Raw genomic sequence first — 23,040 nt, forward strand, 5'->3', positions numbered from 1 at the left:
GCTTTATGACCATATGAGCAGGAAATTAATTCTGGCAGGGGGCTTAATGGTCCTCCTGTCCATCCTGCTCGAAGCAGAGCACACAAAGCTCCTATTCTCATTGAGACTTGCCATCTAGATGATGCATTCCTCTTTGTTTTCTGTCTCTTCAACTAAAATGCCAATATAAAAAAGAACGATACTTCTCCTCATCTCCCCCCACCCTGCAAATCTTTGTGAGTGAGGCAGAGTTAACAAGAAACTGAAAATTTGACATGCAATTGTGAGTTATGCAGCTCCCATTTTTTATGGGGAAAGCTCTGTTGTCCGGGGTCGATAGGCAGCTTTTGATTTGCTCTGAGTTAATGGGGTTGGGTTGGGTTTTTTGTTTTTGTTTTAACCAGATTTGCTTGAAACTGGTTTAGATATGGTGATAAATATGGGCTGTCTGGGCTGGCGGCAGTGTCATACGGCAGCAACTGTTGTCACTGGGATGTGCCTCTGGGCCTGAAGTTTCGCCTCTCCTCTCCTTTCTACACCTTTGCCTTGCGCTTCCCATCATCTCTTGGACCTCTGTGGGGAGTACCAGCATATTTCATTCTACTCTGCATGCTCAGAAGTACTAGAAAGCCCAGTGCTTTGTTCTGGTTTCTTACACAGCAGCAAACACTTTGGGCATAGCTTTTTAAAACATTTTGTCGGTCACATGAAAATCAGCCCTTGTTAATGTTGACATTTCATGTGTTCGGGTTTGAAGACATTTCTTCCCATCCTTGTGGCTATGCTCATTTGGGCTAGGGGATTATTCTATATTTCATTAGGAGATGAGCAAATGAGTTTAGTGTGCTAATAGGGTCTTAACACTCTACTGTATTTTAAATGTAAATGCATAATAGTGGAAAACGCACACAATTCTACTGCTTTTGAATTGGCAAAAAAAATAGGCACATTCAAATAAATGCAACGTACCGCACATTGTAAATCTGTATTCGACCGAAAGTAGAACCATGCCTTTTGACGTTTGGACCGATGGAGATGTTGCTATGTATCAGCTCATAGTAAGATTCTGTTTGGGATATGAAGCAAGTATTACTTTTGAGACCCATTACCGGTTCTGATTTTTTGCAAGTACTCTTCTAACCATTCTGAAGAGGTGCTGCCCCGCACCTGAATCCATAGGATAGATTTCAGTAAAATGGCATGTAAGGCAGCCTTTAAAGAATTCCTCCTCCTGTCTTGTGCTGATATATATCCTCCCGGGAGTCTCGGGGCGAAGAACTCCTTCGCCTACCTAATGCTGCTTGCTTGCTTATTTATTTATTGCTGGAGATGAATCCATGTTGCCTCAAGAGGCTTTTTACTCCCAGATAATAGCAGCAGCAGCTCTTCAGAGATCCATTTGTTGCCGTGGTGATATGCCTACTTCTTTTGTTGGTCCGCCTCTACTTCAACAAACCCCCTTCCTGTTATCAACCTGGTGAAAATGTCTGCAAGTTCTTCAGAGCTAATCAACAGCACACATCATTCTTTTCATCTGATAACTATAGCGCAGGGTCTTGTAAGAATGAGAATGGAGTATGAATTGTGTACAGCTGTGCTAATGGAACTCTAAAGGACAGCGCTTCTAAGTCAGCAAAGTGAGTGCATGACAGAACATAACCTTTTCTCCCGAGCTGGAGGTTCCAGAATTCAAATTGCATCTAACATGAGCACATTCACTTTGTCCCATTAAAAAAAATTAAAATGTTTCAGATGCAATCAACATTCATTTTCCGGGGGGGGGGGGGGGTTGTTGCTTGCAACACTGAATAATATTAAGATGCTTATTTTGTCTGCTTCTGTCAACCCCTTTTACCCTAGGAATGAAATGGAAAGACACTTCTTGGAGCTACTGCAGTTCAATATCAATGTTCCTGCCAGTGTTTACGCCAAATACTACTTTGACCTTCGCTCCTTAGCAGATGACAACAACCTGAACTTTCTGCTGGAGCCCCTTAGTAAAGAGCGAGCACAGAAACTAGAGGTAATGGTCCGAGACTTGGTGTGCTGGGTGCTTGGTTTGCGTAACAACAGCTTCTGTCCCTTCTTAATCACATTAGTGTGGCTTGCTAAGCTTTTTTGGTTTTGTTTCGTTGGAGGGTTTAACCTCTTAGTTGCAAGAATCCTTCTTTTTAAAGGTAATCCTTTCTTAGGAGAAGAGTAAGAAAGAATGGAAATGTCAAGAAACCAGACAGAGTTGATTAAGACAATTAGGACTCTGTGTGCTGACTGACACATTCTGTTCATAATCGTATATTACTACATACAGTCTTTTAAAAAAAGGTAAAGGGACCCGTGACCATTAGGTCCAGTCGTGGCCGACTCTGGGGTTGGGGCATCCATCTCGTTTATTGGCCGAGGGATCCGGCATACAGCTTCCGGGTCATGTGGCTAGCATGACTAAGCCGCTTCTGGCGAACCAGAGCAGTGCATGGAAACGCCGTTTACCTTCCCTCCGGAGCGGTACCTGTTTATCTACTTGCACTTTGACGTGCTTTCAAACTGCTAGGTTGGCAGGAGCAGGGACCGAGCAACGAGAGCTCACCCCGTCCTGGGGATTCGAACCGCCAACCTTCTGATCGACAAGCCCTAGGCTCAGTGGTTTAACCCACAGCGCCACCCGCATCCCGTTTACATACAGTCTTTAAGGTGTCACTAATGATACCTGAAGAAAGCATGGCAGAGCCTCTTCTTGATCCCTTCACTTTGTTAACTTAGGGAAGAAAAGGACACGTGAATTACGTTAACTCACACCCACCTACAGGTTCCATATGTCGCAGTCCATATGATGAGCGTGTGTGTGTGTGTGTGTGTGTGCGTGCGCATGCATGCGTGCGTGCGTACGTGCAGGCGCCCAGTCCAGTCCTATGCATGTCTGTTCTGTTGGGCTTATTTCCCAGTAAGTGGATATAGGATTGCGGTCTCAGTGAATTTTGGTTATCTGCTTCCAAAAGGTGACTTGGCTTTGAGCCTCGAAGAAGAAAGGGTCAACCTGTTGGAATAATTTCTGTGTTCCCTTACACTTGTTCCTGATGCTATACCTCTCTCTCTCTCTCTCTCTCTCTCTCTCTCTCTAGCTGTTTCACTTATTGTGAGAAAAAATATATAATTCCATCCTAGAAAGACATGCATGAATTGTAAGGACTGAAGTGTGTAGTGCAATTGTTTTTTCTCAACTGCAATTATACAAATTGAATGTGGTGCAGTGGTTATGCTAAGGCTCAGGACACCTTGGTTATGTGGGGCATATCTGACTCCTCCTACCTGGAGGGCTCTCTGTGCAAACAGTGTGCAGAATAATCTTCAGTTGGAGGGAAAGAGAAGATCCCTTCGCATATCCAGGACAATGTGAGCCAGTTTGGAAGTCAAGTAGAAGTTCTGATGGAGTGGTGTGGCTTCTCATATCAGGATATATGTTATCAAAACAAGAACCTGAAAGGTGTTGAACATAGTCCCTGCCCACATAGCTGAATGCCCATTGCTTCTCCTGAAGTTGTGAAAAAGATATGTAATGAACTTGGCAAGACAGACTGAACTACAGTTCTGCTTTGGGTGCTAAAAATCACCTATACAGATTAAGCAAATGTTTCAAAGGGAGTCTGGGTATTGGTTCAGATATACTAAGCAAATGAAGCTTTACTTGGAAGTATATTGAATGTGCAGCTCTCTAAAGGGACAGTGAAGTTATTTGCTGAAAAGGAGTGTCTGAAATCTTCACCAAATGCAATTAAAGTGTCCATTTTCAGGCAGGTGTCGGACGCCTTTAGATATTTATGGATGCTGCTGCTTAAAGAATGTTTCCGTTTGAGAATTGAAAAATCTAGTTAGTAAATTGGCCTGGAGCCTGCCGAAGAAGCATTCAGATCAATATGAGCCTAGGTTTGTGGTGGTGGTTGTTTTTTGTCTGCTACTTCTGAATCAGTAAAGTGAGAGGTAATACAATTAAACAGATGCTGAGAGAGGGTGCCTGAGATTCCTGATTCTCATCCTACTGAGCTCATATTTCTGGCTTGAACATGTTTTCTAGGCTATCTCCAGGCTGTGTGAGGACAAATACAAAGATTTGTCAAAAGCTGCTATGAGACGATCATTCAGTGCTGATAACTTAGTTGGGATCCGCCGTACTAACGCCATCCTCTCTTGAGCAAGATGGAAAGCTGCGATCTTGTGGCGCCAGGATTCCTATCAGCCGGGGATACCACCTCCACTCCAAGCTCACAAGTCAACAGCGATGGCGTCTTCCAGCCAGCGGACAGGGTGAGCACAGCAAGCCAAGGGAGCCCAGAGCCAGAGGAGCATGATTCCAAGTGGAGGGGGGGGGAGAGATGGAACCTCTTTCCAATGGGCACACTCCATTAAAAATCAAGAGGTTAAAAAACTTTTGAGTCTTCCCCCCTTTTCTCCTCACTGTCCCTCACCCCCCCAACCCCCCCCCCACAGATGTTTGCTTACTGTGTAGGCCTATAGCTGTGAACTATGTGAGTTTTTAATAATGACTAGTTTTACATTTTAGAATTTGAACATTAACACGACAGTAGTCGCGACGTTCTTCCCCCTCTCAGTCATCCAGGACCAGACTGCAGTTGCCTTTCAGTGCAGTGTTAAATGCTAACACAGTATAAAACCAGTCTGGGACTAATGCTACGGCATTGACCAGTGAAGGGTTCTTCCCTCCCTCCCCTCACCACACATTTACTAGCAAGACTCTCGATTCCTACACTGGAGTTCAGTCAAAAGACCAAGGAGCTGCTGAGCAGCAAGCTGCGCTAACTGTTTCAATGCAAAACCCGACACTTGAGATGGTCAAGGGACTGGAAACCTTTGGGGGCAGGAGCAGAGAAATGGTCTTCTGTGTTCACTGATTTGAAAGCCAGTTGGTCAGGGTCCATTTCTTGTCAACTATGGTGCTTCTCATGTTCTTATACTTCTAGTTGAGCCCTGGGAGAGACGCAGTCTGCATAATACACTTTCTTTTGCCTGAAGCGCTGAATAGAGATTCATTGAAAGCTTAGCCTGAACAAATGTACTGACTTGGCTATGAACAGACAATAAGGCTGCTCTGCTAAACTCTTCCACTACAAACAATGGATATGGAGCAAGGTTTTCTTTTGTCCCGTGCTGCCAAAAAGCTTTAAATTCACAATGGAGAACTATTTTGAAGGTGCTGGACGTGTTGATGAGGGAGGTATGATGATCTTCAGTTCATATCATTACTCTTTTGAAAACACTTTTTTCCCTTTTAAAACCCAGTATATAATGTTCCTTGCTCTGGAAGTGAACTTCTAAACATTGGCTTTTTGTGTAAATTAATTTTGCTTGTCCAGAATGGGAATTTGGGGTGAATCAAGTTTTCTGCTCCTAAAAGTAGGAAGCAACCTGGATTACAAACCTTCACCACTCCAAGTCAAATGATCTAAACAGTTTATACATTGAAAGCAGTCCCTATTGCAATCTGGTACCTTTTGCTCTTACTTAATATCCAGCCCAACTTGCTTCTTGAATTGTCAGTGGCACTTGGACTGTTAGGCCCCATCTGCATTTAAAGCAGTATCATACCACTTTAAACTGCCATCATTTTCCCCAAAGAATTCTGGGAAGTGTGGTTTGTTAAGGGTGCTGAGATTCATTAGTAGACCCCTTTTCTCCCTACATAGCTACAATTCTCAGAGTGGTTTAGCAGGCAATCCCTCTTTCCAGGGACCTCTGGGAATTGTAGCTCCTTGAAGAAAATAAGGGTCTTCTAACAACATTCAGCACCTTAAGAAACTACAGTTCTCAGCATTCTTCGGGGGATGCCATGACTGTTTAAAGGGGTAGGAAACCGTTTTAAATGCAAAGTGCAGGTGGAGCCAAAGTCTCATGCTGTATTTTAACCTACCAGCTCTAGGCAGGCATTCTACAGAGTCTGTGATTTCAGGTATTAATCACAATTCAGTTTTGAAACAAACGCTACATCTTCAGGTGGCTTTCCTTTCTCATGTTTGTATTAAAAGAGAAGCTAATAATAAACTCTATTTTAATTAAGATCAGGTGGAGTTAGTGTGCTTTGTATGTCTTGGTCCCAAGTTTCTTGGATAAAAATGTTCCTTGGGAGGAAATGTAGAAGAGCCCTGAACCAAGGTGAACTGAAATAGCCTTTAGTGGTGCCTGCTAGATTGCATCCAATGTCTCAATGTTACCACAAAAGTTTTCTGCCTGATTTTTCAGTCCAGAAGACTCAATCCAGAGCAGTCTACGCTAATCAAACAATGAAATCAGTAGTACCAAATCAACGACACACAACAGCCTCTGCATAAAGCAATAAAAACAGCTGGATATAAACATTCACAAGATCTAGAAGGCTAGATCAGGATGTGGAATCTGGCTCTTCACAATGATGATGGGCTTCAGCTCCAGCCAGCGTTCCCAGTTAGCAGCAATAATGGGAGTTATAATCCAGCTATATCTAGAGGGCCATAAGTTCCCCATTCATGGTCCGGACAAATAAAGCCATATTTTCTGGCATCAAAAACACTTCTCAACCTCAGAGGTGTCCTGCAGAGAGCATGCCATACATGGGGGCAGCACCACTGAAATTATGCAATAGCCATCTACCACTCTCCTCTCCTCTGAAGGTAAGGGGGACTTGGAGAAAGGCCTCTGAGCATTGTGACTTTTTAATGTTGTCTCCCACCTTGCTACTAGGCACGAGGAAGATAAGGGGGGGAAATCGTTTCGTCAAAAGCATATTCTCAGCGGAGAGTCTACTAGTTTTGCCACTGTGTGTGTACTTACTTGGGAGTAACTTCCCAAATTCATTCCTGGAATGTGAAGCAAGCTGGAAATGCCATTCCAAGGTGTCTAATGTTGTCCAGCTAGCCTTTAAGTAAAAAACTACAAAGTAAATTATTAAACTAATTTCTGAACCTAAATGTGGGTATTGTGGTATTTCTGTCCACCAGAACACAATCAAGCTTTCCATGAACTCTTCAAGCTGATCATAGTGCAGCTTCAAGTAATATAACTGCAAAATGTTCTTTCCATTGGGTGCACACCAGGTATTCACATCCAGTAGGCATCCAGCAAGGCGCCGGACTTGAATTGCACTTTATTCAAAAAGTGCTTGTTCAACAGGTGGGTGTGAGTAGGGACAAGCTTAGTGAGAAAGTAGGGCTTGAAGGAAAAGGGTAGACTCCATTAGCATCTATCATAACATTTTGCAACAGCACCCTGCCTGCAGCTGCAAGGGGGAGCGTGTGCATTTTCACTTACCAGACAGACGGTTGCCACTGTTTGGAGAGGAGGGCGAGATGTCGCACAGTTTACAATGAAAAGGTATATTCAGAAAGTAGAAACCGTACAGTAAGCGGAACATCTCACACCCTGCCAAATTCACCTGTGTTCTCAAAGTGCTGTAGTGAAATTCCATTTGAGTTGCTGAGTCAGTGATAACGTCCTTCTGATACAGGAAAGAGCTCTTGACAGCGAATGGCGAACCAGCAAGGTACGTGCTAGTTTCAGCGCAAAGTGTTTCTCGTATGCTCACTTTGCCACGTGAAGATACGTTTTTGAAGAGGAGCCCAACCTTGCCCATTCATTCATAGGTGCTTAACAGGAAGTTCAGGGACTGGTCAGTGTTCAGCTCACTTGATTGCTGCTGCCATATTGCCTCTTGTGTATAACCGTTTGTTTTTGTCTCCAAGGCAATTACATATTGAAACCTCTTCAAATAGGTTTGCCAGGTAAAAGGACCTGCACTTGAACAGCAGAATAAATGTTAAGGGCTGCTGCTTGTTGCTGAGTAAGCAGGTAGGTGTCAAGGAAGGGAAAGGAGAGAGAGGAGTGTTCCAGTAAAGGTGAACAAGTACCTGCTAAAAGGCTTTGTTCTTAAGTGAGGAAACTGTTGCTCCTTGTACTGGTGTGGTTGCTTCTTGGGAGAGGGGTGCCCAGTGACCAAAAGTGGCAAAAGCTTGGATCTAATTGTGAGTGGTGCTTTTTCCTGACATAGCAGGACACCTGGGTGCTGTAGACAAGCTATAGGAAAAATGGTAAATCTCTTCTTGATGTGCTGGACTCAGCCTCCACCTGACACTTGAGTAACAACAGGAATCTGTTTGATGGTTAATGGGTCTGTATTTCTGTGACCTAAAGGCATTTGGGCAAACGTGTGTTTGAATTACATTTCTCAAGGAAGCTAGGAGCCATTTAACGTGGGTATTGTGGTGGTCTATATGGGACTGATTCAAGGTCATCTGGAAAGATGCAGGGCTTGAGCACAGATCTTGAACTTGGGGGCCCCGAGCCTCTCATTCTTGACCTTTTCCACTTGCCCTGCATCCTTCTGATTCATTGCTTCCTGTGTCTGAAATGGGGGGGGGGGGAGGCAGCAGCGATGCTGCTGAGAAGATTGTTTTGCCACCAAGATAATGGAAGATGGTACACTAGAACATAAACGTGTTTTAGATGTTAATCACTAATCCTGCCCCCCCCCCCCCCAAGAAATCAAAAGCAGTGACTTCAGTTTGTATCAGGTGTTTCTGGGCATTTGCCGGACTTGAGAGCTTGGTGCCCCTGTTCATAGAATCTTCATGTAATGTTAGCTTCTGAAAGCTCTGCTTGTTTTCTGGAGCGAACAAGCAGCAGAATTCAGTGTGGGCTTAAACCGGTGAATGGAGCAGGTCTCTGTATATATGTGCATAAAGGCATAACGAGCAAGCTGGATGGACCGCCATCTATGACAGCTAAAAAATGAGATGCTTGCAGCATTCACAAGGTTGCTTCTGGTAGGGAGCCAGGTTCTTGGGTTAGTACATAACTGCCTTTTTTACTTTTTCTCCCTAGGAACGAAAAGCCCAGCTCCAGATTCTTCTCCACTTCTTAACATAGATACGGGGATAGCTTCAAGCTTTGCAGCTTGAAACACACTTAGGGGAGAGGAGTATTCTGTGTTTGCCTAGCTCTCTTGAGAGCCGGTGTGGTGTAGTGGTTAAGAGCGGTAGTCTCGTAATCTGGGGAACCGGGTTCGCGTCTCCGCTCCTCCACATGCAGCTGCTGGGTGACCTTGGGCTAGTCACACTTCTTTGAAGTCTCTCAGCCTCACTCACCTCACAGAGTGTTTTTTGTGGGGGAGGAAGGGAAAGGAGAATGTTAGCCGCTTTGAGACTCCTGAAGGGGAGTGAAAGGCGGGATATCAAATCCAAACTCTTCTTCTTCTTCTTCTTCTTCTAGGCAATGCTGCAGCAATAACAGCAGCAATCTTCCTTCCCAAAAACTGTAAGACATGTCTGTATCTCTCTCACACACAGTTATCTCTGTGTGCGCAAGTGCTGAGCATTATCATAAGTGAGCATACTAACCCCTTCCTTCCTTGTATTTTAAGTCTCTTCCTGAGCTCTTCCAAAGATTTAAGACCGAAAGAGGGATTTCCTTCAAAGGAAGGAAACTTCCAGTTTGCCGCATGTGCTGTGTTGTAGTGGAGAGACCTTTGCTTACAGCACCGTTTGTGTCTCACAGCAGCCCTGGGTGATAAACTAGGTTCGTGAGTAATAACTAATCAGTGCTCCTTGAGCCTTACCTAGTCAGCTTTGTAATGGAGCTGACGTTTGAGCCTTGGTTTCCCCCAAACATACAATGTAAGACCCTTTAACCGCCACAACCCATTGGCACAATCCTGAAAATACATGTCCAAAATCTGAGTGACAGCAAAGCGACCTCCTTTTTTAAGATCTGTGCTTTTTATCCTGCCTCATGCAGGGTTTCTTATCTTCCCTTGACCTGTGTTATGGTGAGAGGGAACTGTCTTCCCCTGTGTGTGTTAAAAGACGTCTGATAATGCAGAACAAGGGGCCACTGCAAATGAAACAAATGTTTCTGTGCCTCTTCACTGGACTTGAGGGCAGTGTGGACGAATGAAAGATGTACATTGTGGTGACATATTAAAGACAATGTGTCGTAGGCGAGGGGGGAGATGGGCATTATTTCTTGGATGGGAAGTGCAAATGGTTAGCTGCGATGCAGCCATCTCAAGGCATTGCCTTCCTACTCGTAACAGTCTTCTGAGCTGGTTCCAGTACTTTTAGGAGCTGCATAAACGGTAAGGACATGGGCAACAGTTCTCGTTTCTCCCTTTGTGGGACGTGAGCAAGCAACGCACATGGTTGGCATATTAGGTTTTTCTGCTTTTGTCCTTTTTCTAGTGGCCTTTGGTTCCTTGAAATGGAACATCACACCCCAGGATACAACTGGTTGGGGAAAGGCTTGCCTTTGGAATTTTGAATTCTCGTGCAATTTCAAACTCCCTACTGCCACTGGCCCCTTGGTAAAGACGTAAAGGATGCTTACAATCTCCTAAAAAGCAGGATACAAAACAATTTGGGGAGTTGCTCCTTTAGAATTTCAGAGAGAATACTTTTTATTCTTAAAGAAATGGCAGACCTGGAAGTTACCGAACTAGGATTCCACAAGTTGAATCCCACTGTGAATTTACTAAGTGGCTCCAGGCAACTCAAAACCTTTAAGCCCCATCTGTAATATGGGGGTGGTAAGATCGACATTAATCATCTTTACAAGCCTGAATACAATGGTATATTCGAAACCATTTGAATGCATATATATGGTGACAGTAGCAGTACTTGTACGCAGCAGCAGAGACTGCCTTGCATCCACCTAGAATAGAGGTTAGTCACACTTCATGTTTTGGAAATATAATCACGGTTGTCTCTGAAAAGAACTTGGGAGTGCCTTGTTAATTTTCACACTGCATTTGGAGTGGTTTGTCTGGCATGAGCCATTTTTAGTTGTGCTGCTGTTCAGTAAAGACTGCCTGCTACAGTACGTGAATTCAATATGCAAGCCTAGTTGGTTGCATAAACCAGTCATTGTGTGATGACAAATTAAAGGACTGTGGGCTCAGTGGCAGTCCATCACTCAGCTGCTGGGGGCTCTGGTATTCAGTCTCTCCACTGTCTCGGTAGCTTTTCTTCTGCTCGTGTATATATAGCAGTTTCAGACTCAAACTGCTGCTGAAATCTTGATTTGAGAAAATCATATAAACGAGGGGGTATCTTGGATCAGTTTTAGCTAGCAGGAGCTGGGATGAGCTTTTTTAAAAAAGTGTCAAGTCTATAAAGTGGTAATTTGTTAATTAAGCTGTTTTTGGCTTAAAACTCTTTTGGGTTAACTCTTTGGCACTGCAAGCATTAACCTCCTAGAAATGATGCGCTGAGGAAGGAACTCCAGCCATGTTCTGTGGAAAAGGTTCTAGGCTTTTCTCCACTTCCAAGCCAAAAGCCTGTTACCGCTTAGCAGAACTTCCTTGATGGTTTTATATAATGGTTCTTTTCCCAGACAGAGAATACATTCCTGTAATTTTTGTTTTGTTTTTTCAGTTCACCATAATCACAAACTGGAAAATAAAGCTATGGTTTGTCTTTGTTTTCTTGCAACTCTGTTTTCTTGGGTTTCTTTTTTTATTTGCATAAAATGTATGTCGCAGTTTGTTATACTTTAAAAAGATCATTAAAACGTTGGCCCCGGAATGAACAGGATGGAGAACTTTTCGAAAGCCACTTCTTATCGAGTTGCTGTGGCTTGGGATTCTGTTACACTATCTGTCCCTGTATAATTTCTATGCAAAAGCTGGAAGTTTGGTACAGAGCTTTTGAAAAACCAAGCCCATCATCAGCATTTTCTTTAAAACAGCCCTGTATATCAGAGTACAACAGCTAGTGGCCTGTGAAAGGTAAAGTTGAATGCTACAGACACACACACACACACACACACAGAGAGAGAGAGAGAGAGAGAGAGAGACTGTTCACTTTTCATATAGAATTATTCCCTAACCATGCTTGCAATAATCATGTTTAGGCATTTATTAAGGTGGCAGTTTGAAGTTGGTTTATTTCCTCTTAAAGCTTTTTACAGAATCAACGATGTCTTTTCCTTTCATTTTTTTTTAACATCATTTGGCATGGTATTTTCATAATCATATTGCAAGTAGTATGTAAAAGCTTCATCCCTCCACAAGGCACAACTGAAAAAAAGCAGCCTGACCCAAGCATGAATCCAGTATCAAGTACAGCCATTTAATGCCCCGGACTTCCATCCTGTTTATCTGTATCCAAAGCTGCCTCTTTGTCAGTGAGAATTTACAACCTGCTTCCAACCCGTATCAAAAGTTCACTAGAGATTCAGAATATATACAAACTTAATTCTTTTAATACAAATATTTACATACTATAACTACACGGTGCAATTCTGTCTTGGAACATGCCGGTGTACACAATGTCTCAATGAAAAAGAACCCTGTAAGTGTCAAAACGAATGACAACTTGTACACTGATGTTTTCTGCATTTCAAAAGGCAATGTTATGCAATATATTATGTCCTCCTTCTTACTTTTCAATCTCTTCCTTTTATCATCTGGCAACCGTTTTAGTTTCCTTACCATAAGCAGTCATGTTCCTAAACTACTGCAAGCACAACTTTTTGATTCATCAAGTTATTGCATTAGACTACAAACGTCGTATTAAACCAGTAAGGTTGGGTGACTTTAGAAACCACCTAAGTTAAAATTGGGCCTCTCAACAGCCCATGTTCCATCCAGCTCCTTTCCCCAGCTATTGATTGCAGCCTACCAGGACTTTTGATAAACCTACTTTAGCTGCCTGCCTGCAGTGACAAACAGGCTGATTGTCAAGGCCATGTTTTGGCTGGGTGTTTCACAAATTGTGCAAGGTGAGCTATTTCAAACTTTAACCAGAAGGTGCCTGTACCTTCTAGCAAAGTTGCAACGAGCAGATTTATTTTCCCTGTACTGTGTCGCCATTCCACTAGGTACAGAATTGGGTGGAAATAAGAATAGTAGACACAATAGGCGAGATCAGGATTTTCAAAGCAGTCACCCATACATACAAAAATGATGTGCATCTGCTACAGAGAAATATCTTGTATGTTTGCATGGTTTGGTGAGGAAAGTAAAAAATATACAGCTGGTCTCTTTCTCCCTGCAAGACAGTTTACGTAGCCACTGCCGATCTACTTAGTAAATCAGTACAGTGGTCCAGGAAACTGCAGCAAAGTCTGGAAGAATGCCCTTTTCATTTTTGCACTGAGTTTGGTATAGAGGAAGCTGCAGTGAGGACCAAATCCTGGGGACAATGCTAAAATAAGTATTGGCAATTGAAACCTGCTTACCGCACAGATTATAGTGGGAGGGAGAAATCATGAATCTTGTTAGCATATGACAAATGTAAATGAAATTCAGTATTTTCTACTTCAGTCATAGCTTGGCTAGGTAGTGAAACCAGTTTGGGGCAGGGGAGACAAAACGAGCAATAAATTTGCTCATATGCATTGCTCAGTTGGCTTGGTGTCTCTGATGAAGGTAGAGGAGCTAAGGGCCGTTTAAGCTAATATTTCAAAGAACATCTTTTCCATTGTGCCATTAGCAAGAAATATTACATGATATACTTCTCCTTTGTGGGGGAGGCAACTCGGGTTAACCAAAATATTTATTGTTCTACAAATTGAGGAAAGTAACCCCAACACAGTTTCCACTTAAGGCCATTAATTTCAATGGATTTAAGTGTGCCCTAATACCACATTAGATTGTGAGCTAAATGTTTAATGCTGTCAAGGTGAACAAGTCATTTCAAGTGGTCTGCACTGTTACAGCATTTAAGCTCCCTAAAGCAGCTGGGCAAGGGGGGGGGGGACGACAAACCTCACTGCGGCACAACTTTAATAATTTCCTCATAAAGAAAACCGGAAGAAAAATTGCTCAGTAATAATGAATATGAACATGGTTGTTTTGAAGGAGTGATACTGTGCTGGAGCATTTTCCACCAAAGTCCTTTGGAAAGGAAGAATGCAGCCTAGAAAAGCATATCAAGGATGGACATTGGCATTAAATTGAGTGAGGCTGCCATCCAAAATGACCAATGCCAAGCACAGAGGTATAGCAGTAGAGTGACCCCTCTGCATCACCATTGTGGCCAGTTGGCAGCTTCCAATTCAGAATCAGAAGTTCAGGCCAAGCATCCCTCTAACCTTTTCCTCCTGCAGTACACTAGGAGTGGCAGGTCCATAGATTCTGGAAGGAGGTCATTCAACCACCGCCTTCAAGGTAGGGTCTCCCACTTAACTCCATGACACCCAGCCAACTCTGTGCTAAATAAAACTGACAGACAGCACAACCGGAAGGAAGGAAGGTGCATATGCCGCAGAAACAGCCAGAGGGGCAGTGGTTAGATCCTGATCGCTGCTCTCTTCTCACTGCATCCACCACAATGAGGCTCACTAGGAGGCTGTGGACAAGTCACTCAACCGACCTCACAGGGTTGCTTTGAAGGTAAAATGCTATTTGCTCCAAGTTATGGACTTCGAGGAAGGATAGGATGCAAACCATTTTAAAGAGAGTTACTAAACTTGTCAAGGAAAAAAAGCCCCTCCTCTTCCCCCCACCTCCAGAGGAAGTTATGGTCTATGTCAACCTGCTTCCTGGCTATTTTAAGATGCCAGATCCTTGTCAGTTCTCTGACAAGAGAAGCCGAGTTAAGTGAACCCTGTAATATTTTGGGTAGTGTTAATTTTTAAAAACAAGAGCAACTCTTTAACTCAATGGATGATGTCTGCAAGCTGGAGCTACACTGTCCAATACTTAAAAACTGCCTGTAGAAGTACAGCCAAATTCCTTCAAACAGTTCTGCCCCGGCACTTTTCCTCTGCCTTCCATGGGCTCCAGAGGAAAAGGGGAGCGTTGCTAGTTCCTGTCCAGGCCAAAGCCTCTCTGGCCAAGTTTCCACCAGCCCCTCCTCTCTTGCCTCCGCCTGCTGCATCCATGTGTATGCTTAACATTTGACACCGCACAGCCATCCGGTCCAGGAACTGGATGTGTCCTTTCCCAGGTTGCACACTCCCTCCGGCTAACGCCCAGCAGTAGCAGCAGATGTGGGAGCTGAGCATCCAAGAGAGAAGGAAGCTCTGGCATCATCTTGCAACCCTCCTCCCCACATTATCTTGGCAGCAGGCGGGGAGAATCATAGAATCATAGAGTTGGAAGAGACCACAAGGGCCATCGAGTCCAACCCCCTGCCAAGCAGGAAACACCATCAGAGCACTCCTGACATATGGTTGTCAAGCCTCTGCTTAAAGACCTCCAAAGAAGGAGACTCCACCACACTTCTTGGCAGCAAATTCCACTGTCGAACAGCTCTTACTGTCAGGAAGTTCTTCCTAATGTTTAGGTGGAATCTTCTTGTAGTTTGGATCCATTGCTCCGTGTCCGCTTCTCTGGAGCAGCAGAAGGGAGCAGAAGGGAGGGAGCTCCACCAGCATAGCTGTTTCCTGTGCCGCTGGGCTAATGTAAGAGTCTGATCCTGTTCACACTTTTCCCCATCCAGTAAATGAGATGAGAAGAAACCTTCCTAAGGGAAGGCACTGGGGAAATGTTCCAATTGCAGCCACTGCTGGGCAGGTGCGCGTGAAGAAACAGACTGGAACAAGTGATCCTGGAAAGAGTTGCTTTTGTTCAAAGTGACCTCATGGCGGCCAATGGATACCTTAGTAAAATAAATGCATTGGCAACTGGACAGAAAAGATGCTGTTTTATTTTGAGAAGTGTGGGCCAGCCCCGCTTAAATTCTTTAAACCATGTTACGTCTACTCAAGACATAAAAGCTCAATGAGTTCAAACAGTTACTCCACGGTAAGTGTGCGCATATATATATATAGGATTGTAGCCTGACGTCCTGTTGCTTTTGAACAGAGTGAGTTAAGCACATACTTAACTTCCCCACTGAAATTGGAAAGCCAAAACCATTGGGCGGGGGGGAATGGTTTGGGAAGTGATGTGGAAAACTTCACCACTTTAAGCAGTAATGGATATCCTTCACAGGCCCAGGTCACACAGAATCCTGCAGTTATCCAGTGATAGTTGTGCACATGGAAACCAGCACTTAGAAAAAGGCTTTTTTTCTGGATTAGGGTTTTAGCATGGGCAGGATCAGTGCCAAAGCCCTAGCTAAATGGGTGGGCGGTGGATTTGCTTCCCCACAAACCTAGGTGGTCATATCCACACCACACTTTAAAAGCACACGGCTGCCTCCAGTGAATCCGGAGAACTGTAGTTTGCTAAGGGTGCTGAAAATGGTGGCTCTCTGGGGTGTAAGCTACAGTTCCCAGGGTTGCTGGGGAAAGCCATCCGCTTTAAATGTGTGGTATGAATGCCACCCTTGTATGGAGGCCAAAGAGGTTTGGATTCGTTGCCCGTTCACAAACTGAGCAGTCGAGTAAATCAGAGTTCAGGAGAAACTCACCAACCTCTTTGTAAAGCAGATCCAAATGCAATATCCTGCCCCCCCCCCAAAAAAAATCTTATTACCAGAATGAAGTTTTTTCCATATAGAACTGAAGTGCTAACACTTTTCACTGAAAGAGGTCTGGCTCCCTCGACAGAAACAAACACACACATAGAGCGCTAGGGATCTACTGCCATATCTAATATTGTTTCGGGTTAATACAGAAGTATCAGCATTTAAGGTTTAAAAGCTGAGCAGCTTTCCTTAGAAGGTGACTTTTGCCACTGCTTCAAAGGCTAGAAATGGAGGTGGCCCCTTCTGCAAAGAGGGAGGGGTGTTGATTGTCGTTCCCTACAGTTGCAGCTGTTGTTGTTGGGGGGGGACACACACAACACATTCAATCTTATGGGGATTACGCTAGGGGCACAGCTCTACTTTCTAAAGGGGGGCAGAGGGGGATTAGCATTAACAATACCTTACAAATACATACCGGCCTCACTCAGGGCAGCCATATGTTAAAAACCTGTTATCCAAGAACCATTGTTTCAGTAGATGGGGGGGGGGAGAGAGTAGGGAACCAAAACACGCCCAGTACCTTTTCAGGTAAGTCCCCTTACACTCAAGAAGACATACTGCTGAACAAACTTGCAGAAGATCAGACTGCTAGTGTGCCAAGCCATAAATCGATTCTTTGTGGTTCTTTATAGCTTTACCTCTTGAGTAATTCTTCATACCTTGTGTCAACTGATTTTTCAGTCCCCCGAGTCGAAAGAGAATTTGCGGTGAAATGAATCTTAAGAAAACTTGTTGCTGTTATCTATCACCCCACCAGGGCAGGTGGAACTGGAATAGGAGAGACAGAGAGACTGACATCTTTGAAAATGACTATGGGGCTGAAACCCTCTATCTACTTTCCTGGGAGTAAGCCCCACTGAGTTCAATGGGACTTAGTTCTGAGTAAACATGCACAGGTTTGCAGCCCCCAAGCACTTAAGAGTGAAAACACACTAAGAAAAGCACAGTCCTCATTTGCAAAATGTTGTGAAATCATGTACAGCGCTTAACAAGGACTTCTGGTCTGCATCTGAATTCATGCAGCTCTTCCTACTTTCATTTTGAATGCTGAAGAGAAACTAATACACCAATGGCTTTATGAGACTGCCTGGCAAAGGCATGCGTAAAAACTGATGATGGTGGACTTACGCCATCCAAAAATAAACCTGAAACCAGACTCTGCTCAATCTCAGCTCCACAACTCACCCATTTTGAGCCTCCCTCCAAATTGATACTCCTTTATATCTGAAAACTTCAGTAGCACGTTTTGTTGAAACAGACAGCATAGCGAGAGAAAGTTCTGCTACCAGGAAACTTAACATTTGCCTGACTGCAGCTGCCCACCCCAACCTAGTGGAAAGGACTCTAAAGTTATCATTTCACCAATTAAATAGTAAGTGTCCTAAGGACCAAACTAGATTGTGTGGGAGACACAGAATACAGGAGACGCTTGGACCGAGAGTAAGCTGCCCTCAAAGGATGTCTCTGAAAACTAGTTGCTGGGCATCGCACGGGGCTGGGGCTGTTCTGGCTGCACTCTGGGCGTCTGCTTGGCCACTGTGAGAGCTGGTGCTGGACTGCAGGTGCCTTTGGCTTGATTCAACAGTGCTGCTCTTATGTTCTTAAGCACACACACCCCGACCTCAATGGGACTTGCTTCCAAGTAAACATGTATAGGATTTCACTATCCTGAATATCTTTGCAGAAGCCAAAGAACAGTGGATGTTCCTTTTCCTGCCATTTGCTCCTCCTCAGCTGCTTTCCCAATGGTGCAAGGAAACTGATTGGGATGGGGGGGAGGCGGGACTCATACTGAGCGGAAAAACAGCAGGAAGAGAAAGGCTAAAGCAGCCCCTGCCCTTCAGAACTGCATCCTCCAAGACTGCTTTTTTCATTATACCTGGAAACTAATTCACACATACCCCACGTAAAGAGTTAGATCTTAGCTTGCTCCTTCCACGCTTCCCCAGGAAGGACAAAATGCATTCCCAAGGCTGTAGCGTGCTCTTAGTAAACCCTGCAATCTTGCAATATGGGCAAAGCAATGTGTCCATTCCCCCAAACAAGCCCCTCTTTTGTGTCTCCATCAGGAGATGGAGCAAAGCGTTTCACAACAGACAGACCAAATGACAGGTTAAAAACAAAGCTCCAGGGGTTATTTCAAAACCTTTTTGCAGTTGGGAGCTCAAGTCACACTGTGCTTACCTGCTCCCAACTACGACCAAGTAAGGTGCTTTGGGGGTTTTTTTGCTCCCCCTCCCTTTTTTCAGACGTGGGACAGTGGGACTTGTTTGTGGTAAGGAGCAGCGTTGGGGAGGCCACTCCTGGCCGTCAGAGCTGCGCTCGCTTCGCTGTACATGCCTGTGCTCCCAGGCTTCCCGCTCCGGCAGCACCTGCTTGTGAAGCGCCTCCAAGACTCGAGGGTCTTCCCCGACCAAATCCAGACCCCTGAGGTGATGCCCACCACCAGGCACATGAAGTACTTCAGCATAAAGACAGCATAGTCTGGCTTGACCTTGGGCTTCTCCCCAGGGCAAGAGCAGTTTTGCGCCGTCTCCCACCTTTCCCGGTAGTGCTGCTCATAAATGTAGCAGGCCACCACTATGGTGGCTGGGACCGTGTAGAGCACCGTGAAGATGCCAATCCGGATCATCAGCTTCTCCAGCTTGTCTGTTTTGGTGCCCCCTTGCTTAATCACACTCCGGATCCTGAAGAGGGACACAAAACCGGCCAGCAGAAACATGGTCCCTGTGAACAGGTACACCACCAAGGGAGCCAGGACGAAACCCCGCAGCTTGTCTAGGTTCTGGTTGCCCACATAGCAGATGCCGGCGACCGGGTCGCCATCCACCGAGCTCAGGGCCAGCACTGCGATGGACTTGACGCTGGGGACGAGCCACGCAGCCATGTGGAAATACTGGGAGTAGCTAGCGATGGCTTCGTTGCCCCATTTCATCCCGGCAGCCAAGAACCAGGTGAGGGACAAGATGACCCACCAGATGGAACTGGCCATGCCAAAGAAGTAGATCAGGAGGAAGACCACCGTGCAGAGGGCAGGGCCCGTGGTCTCGTAGTGTATGTGGTTGTAATCTTTATTGCAAGCCACGCTGGCGTGGCCCACCACCAGCCGGATGATGTAGCCGATGGAGACGAAGAGATAACAGGCGGACAAGAAGATGATGGGGCGCTCCGGGTACTTGAATCTCTCCATGTCGATCAGGAAGGTGGCCACTGTGGTGAAGGTGGAGATAAAGCAGAGGACAGACCACAGGCCTATCCAAAAGGTGGCAAAGGTCTTCTCGTCCTGGGTGAAGTAGGGCTGGAAGCAAGGGACGGCGCAGTTGCGGACGTGGCCTGTCTCAATCTTGTTGTAGAGCGGGTGGGACTCTTCGGAGATGAAGACCAGGGGCTCCCGGCACTCGCACACCCGCTTGCAGCCGGCCCCGTTTAGCGGGGTCAGGTTCCTGTGGGCACCTTTGGAGGGGCGGGTGGGCTTGGTGAGGAAGGGTGGCAAGGTGGTGGCGGCCTCCGTGCGGTTGTAATCCATGCACAGCATCTCGGCGTCCCCCAGGACCGGCAGCTTGTCGCAGTTCATCCTCTCGGGCCAGGCGAAGCCGTACTGCCGCATCAGGGGAGAGCAGCCCGCCTTGGCTCTCTCGCAGACCGAGCGGCACGGAGGCAGCGGCTTGGCGTAGTCCAGCAGGCAGATGGGCGTGTACATGCTGCACAGGAAGAACTTGAGGTCCGGAGAGCACTGGATCTCCACCAGGGGCCAGAACTGGTGCACCTCCAGCCCGGCCTCGTCCTGCGTGTCGTGGTTGAACTGGTTGGGCATGTAGGTCAGGTTGTAGCCGATGCCCTTGCACATGGGCACCGTGATCTCCTGGCACACGATGGCCTTGGAGGCGGCCGCCGACGGAGCGGGAGCCTGAAGCAGCAGCAGCAAGAGGCTCAGCCACGCGTCGCGGAGGCCGGCCATGGGGAAGGCGGCGCTGCCTCCCGGGGCGGGGGGGGGGGGAGCGCGCTGGGTTCAGCTCTTCGGACCGAGTCCCGGGAAGGAGAGCCGGGGGGTCCCCGTAGCAGCAGCAGCAGCGTCGCCCAAGGCGCACATGATACGAGCGCCCCCTCGCAGTCCGCTCCGAGCCCCGCCAAGCCAGTCACCCCAAAGTCCTTCAGCGCCGGCTAAAGGCGCACCTGGACGCTTCTGTTCCCTGGCCGGCCGGGCGCCTTAAGGCGGGTAAAACCCGGAGGGACGCGACCAACCCAAGAGGCGAAACTCCATAGCAAGGCGGCGCGGGGGCGGCTCTCTCCCGGCTCATGCTCGCCAACTCCGCGCCGGGCAGGCGGAGGCGCGGGCTCCGCTTCACAGGTCCCCCGACGGGATCGCCAGGGAGAAAAGTTTCTTCGGCGAGGCCACGGGCGCCGCGGTGCCAAAGTCCCTCCGCGCGGAGCGCACGCCAGCCATGCAAGCGGGACGCGCGTCCTGGCCCGGCCCGGGGGCCGTCACTCTCCGACGGGCAGCGTTCGCCTGCGGGGCTCGGCCAGCGCGCTGGGCTGGCCGCGTGGAGTCGCCGAGGAGCCGCCGCCGCCGCCGCCGCCGCCGCCGCCTGCCATGCCGCCCTGGCTGCTTCGGCCGCGTCCGACAGCCGGCTCGAGGCTCCTTCCGGCCGGGTCTCCCGACGGGGCGCTGCGGGCGGAGGCTCCGGCACCAAGCGCCACGCCGCCCAGGCTCGGGTCGCTGTCTGGACGCGCGCAGCCCGCCAAACGCGCCACCGGCGGCGAATGAAGCGCCCAGCCGGAGCCACCTGCGCTCTAGTGCCTGCGCGCCAAGACCGCCCACCCGCCCCGACGGGGCCCGCCCACCCGCGCCGGAGGCCGGCCGACGCACTGGCCCCAGAGCCGCCCCCTCCCCGCGCCAGAAAGAAGCCGCGTCGGGGCCGGCCGGGCCGGGAGGGAGACCGAGAAGGCTGCGCCACGACGCCCAAAGACGCGCGTCTCGGCGCAAAGGGGACCCTCTCCCCCTGACCCTCCCCTGAACTGCAATTCCCAGCTCCCTTGGCAAATCCCAGTCCCCACCATGCTTTATTTGAGGCAGGGGTCCTTTAATTGCAAAAACAACACCACGGAGGGCGGTAGGCACCGCGAAGTTTGCCCCAGAGTAGAGCCGTCAGTATTAATGACCATGACAGAGTTCTTGGTCTGCTCAGCTTGGAACTTCGTTGAATGCCAACCACGCGGAGACTTCACCCCATAGTAAATGGGGTTACTCTTTAAAGTGCCACTAACTTTGGGCACTGGCTGCTGCCACGAGATGTGAAGAAGATGCGCCGGCTGTAAGGGAGACTTAGGAAGGATATGTAACTCCCCCACTTAGCCAACGTGGCTAAATGAAGCCTCCAGGTCCAGCGCAGAGGACTTCCAGCGAATTGCAAATAGTAATACCATAAAATGCAATGCAATAAAAGGAGCGACAACAATATGATTGTCAAGGCAAGGAAAAAAAATAATCAGCAAGATTGGTCTCCACCAAGACCATTAGTAATTTTCAAGTGCTCCATCAGGGTGGGGAATTTGGGAACTGCCGCCATAGAATTTTTGCTGGTCTTCCAACGCGCCACAAAACTCTTGACTGTTTTCCCTTCAAATTGTCGAAATAAAAAAATTCCTTCCTGTAGCACCTTAAAGACCAACTAAGTTAGTTCTTGGTATAAGCTGTCGTGTGCATGCACACTTCTTCAGATACACTGAAACAGAAGTTGTTTCAGTGTATCTGAAGAAGTGTGCATGCACACGAAAGCTTATACCAAGAACTAACTTAGTTGGTCTTTAAGGTGCTACAGGAAGGAATTTTTTTATTTCGACTATGGCAGACCAACACGGCTACCCATCTGTAACTGGAACCTTCAAATTGTGTTATTGCTGCTATTTATGTATTTGATGTTAACTGGCACCCATAGCACTTTGCAGAGGAATTTAAGTAAATCATAATAATAATCCCCCCACCAGTGAAGAACAGGAACTGCCTCTGCGCATGGCCTTGATGCTGACTTGAAATCTGGCAGCATGAAGGCAGAGCAAAGGCACCATCCTTCAAAGTGCACAAAACCAGAAAACTGCACAAGCAAACTATACCAACCATCTGAAAAGTGTGTGCTGTGAATTTACGGTGGCTTTTTGGTGTGTGCACAAACCCAGAAAACCACACAAGCAAAATTTCAGCTGCCTGACTGTGAGCTTTTGCACTCTTCTTGGGTGTGGGTTTTCTTTCTAAATGTGTGCGCACAGGTATCTGTGTGTGTGCCACCTCATTGGCACAATAGAATCAACAAATGTGGCAGGGGCAAACAGAAAAGGGGGTGCCTGCTTGCAGAAACAGAAAAGACTGAAGTTCCTCCTCTTACCCAAATTCAAATACAAGCAGGTGTGAACTGCTCCAGTCTATTCTGAATGGAGGAAGTGGATTAACATAAATTGTGCTCAATCCACTCTGTCTTGTAGCACCAAATTCCATAAGTTAATTTTGCCCTTGGTGAGCAAGTTTTTATTTTTTTGTTATAGGAAGGAACCCAGGAAGCTCCTTCTACTGAATCAGACAAATTGATCCATCTCACTCAGCAATGTCTACTACACTGACTGGCAGTGGCGCTTTGTGATTTCAGGCAGAAGTCCCTCCCAGCCCCTGCCAAGAGAG

At 46.8% G+C, this 23,040-nt stretch overlaps 3 protein-coding genes across 7 annotated transcripts in view; 1 reads left to right on the top strand and 2 right to left on the bottom strand.

The window, feature by feature from the left end:
• Nucleotides 1–6,044, top strand: part of CCNYL1 (cyclin Y like 1) — a 31,321-nt gene extending 25,277 nt beyond the window's left edge. Inside the window, exons 9-10 of the mRNA XM_081018694.1 lie at nt 1,840–2,002; nt 4,046–6,044. Of these exons, the coding sequence (XP_080874820.1) occupies nt 1,840–2,002; nt 4,046–4,162 (280 nt within the window). The 3' untranslated portion in view covers nt 4,163–6,044. The remainder of the gene's footprint in view (nt 1–1,839; nt 2,003–4,045) is intronic.
• LOC308484693 (uncharacterized protein) overlaps nt 1–13,083 on the bottom strand; it is a 31,045-nt gene extending 17,962 nt beyond the window's left edge. For 4 of the 5 annotated variants that reach the window (XR_013990085.1, XM_081019668.1, XM_081019667.1 and 1 more), the window contains exons 1-2: nt 7,270–13,083; nt 949–1,045 (exon numbers count right to left, since the gene is read on the bottom strand). Coding sequence is in view for 3 of the 5 variants with exons in the window: in XM_081019668.1 (XP_080875794.1) it covers nt 949–1,045; nt 7,270–7,591 (419 nt within the window). In the remaining 2 variants the exon portion in view is untranslated. Of the gene's footprint in view, nt 1–948; nt 1,851–7,269 lie in introns of those variants that run through there. The other variant, XR_013990086.1, reaches the window with a different exon arrangement.
• A 2,497-nt stretch (nt 13,084–15,580) lies between these two features.
• Nucleotides 15,581–20,335, bottom strand: FZD5 (frizzled class receptor 5). The gene has a single exon (XM_081017325.1). The coding sequence runs from the start codon at nt 20,326–20,328 to the stop codon at nt 18,616–18,618; it is 1,713 nt and encodes a 570-aa protein (XP_080873451.1). The 5' UTR covers nt 20,329–20,335; the 3' UTR covers nt 15,581–18,615.
• Between the last annotated feature and the right edge of the window lie 2,705 nt (nt 20,336–23,040).

Source organism: Podarcis pityusensis (assembly GCF_964106645.2).
Source record: "Podarcis pityusensis genome assembly, chromosome: 1".
Classification (NCBI taxonomy): Eukaryota; Metazoa; Chordata; class Lepidosauria; order Squamata; family Lacertidae; genus Podarcis; species Podarcis pityusensis.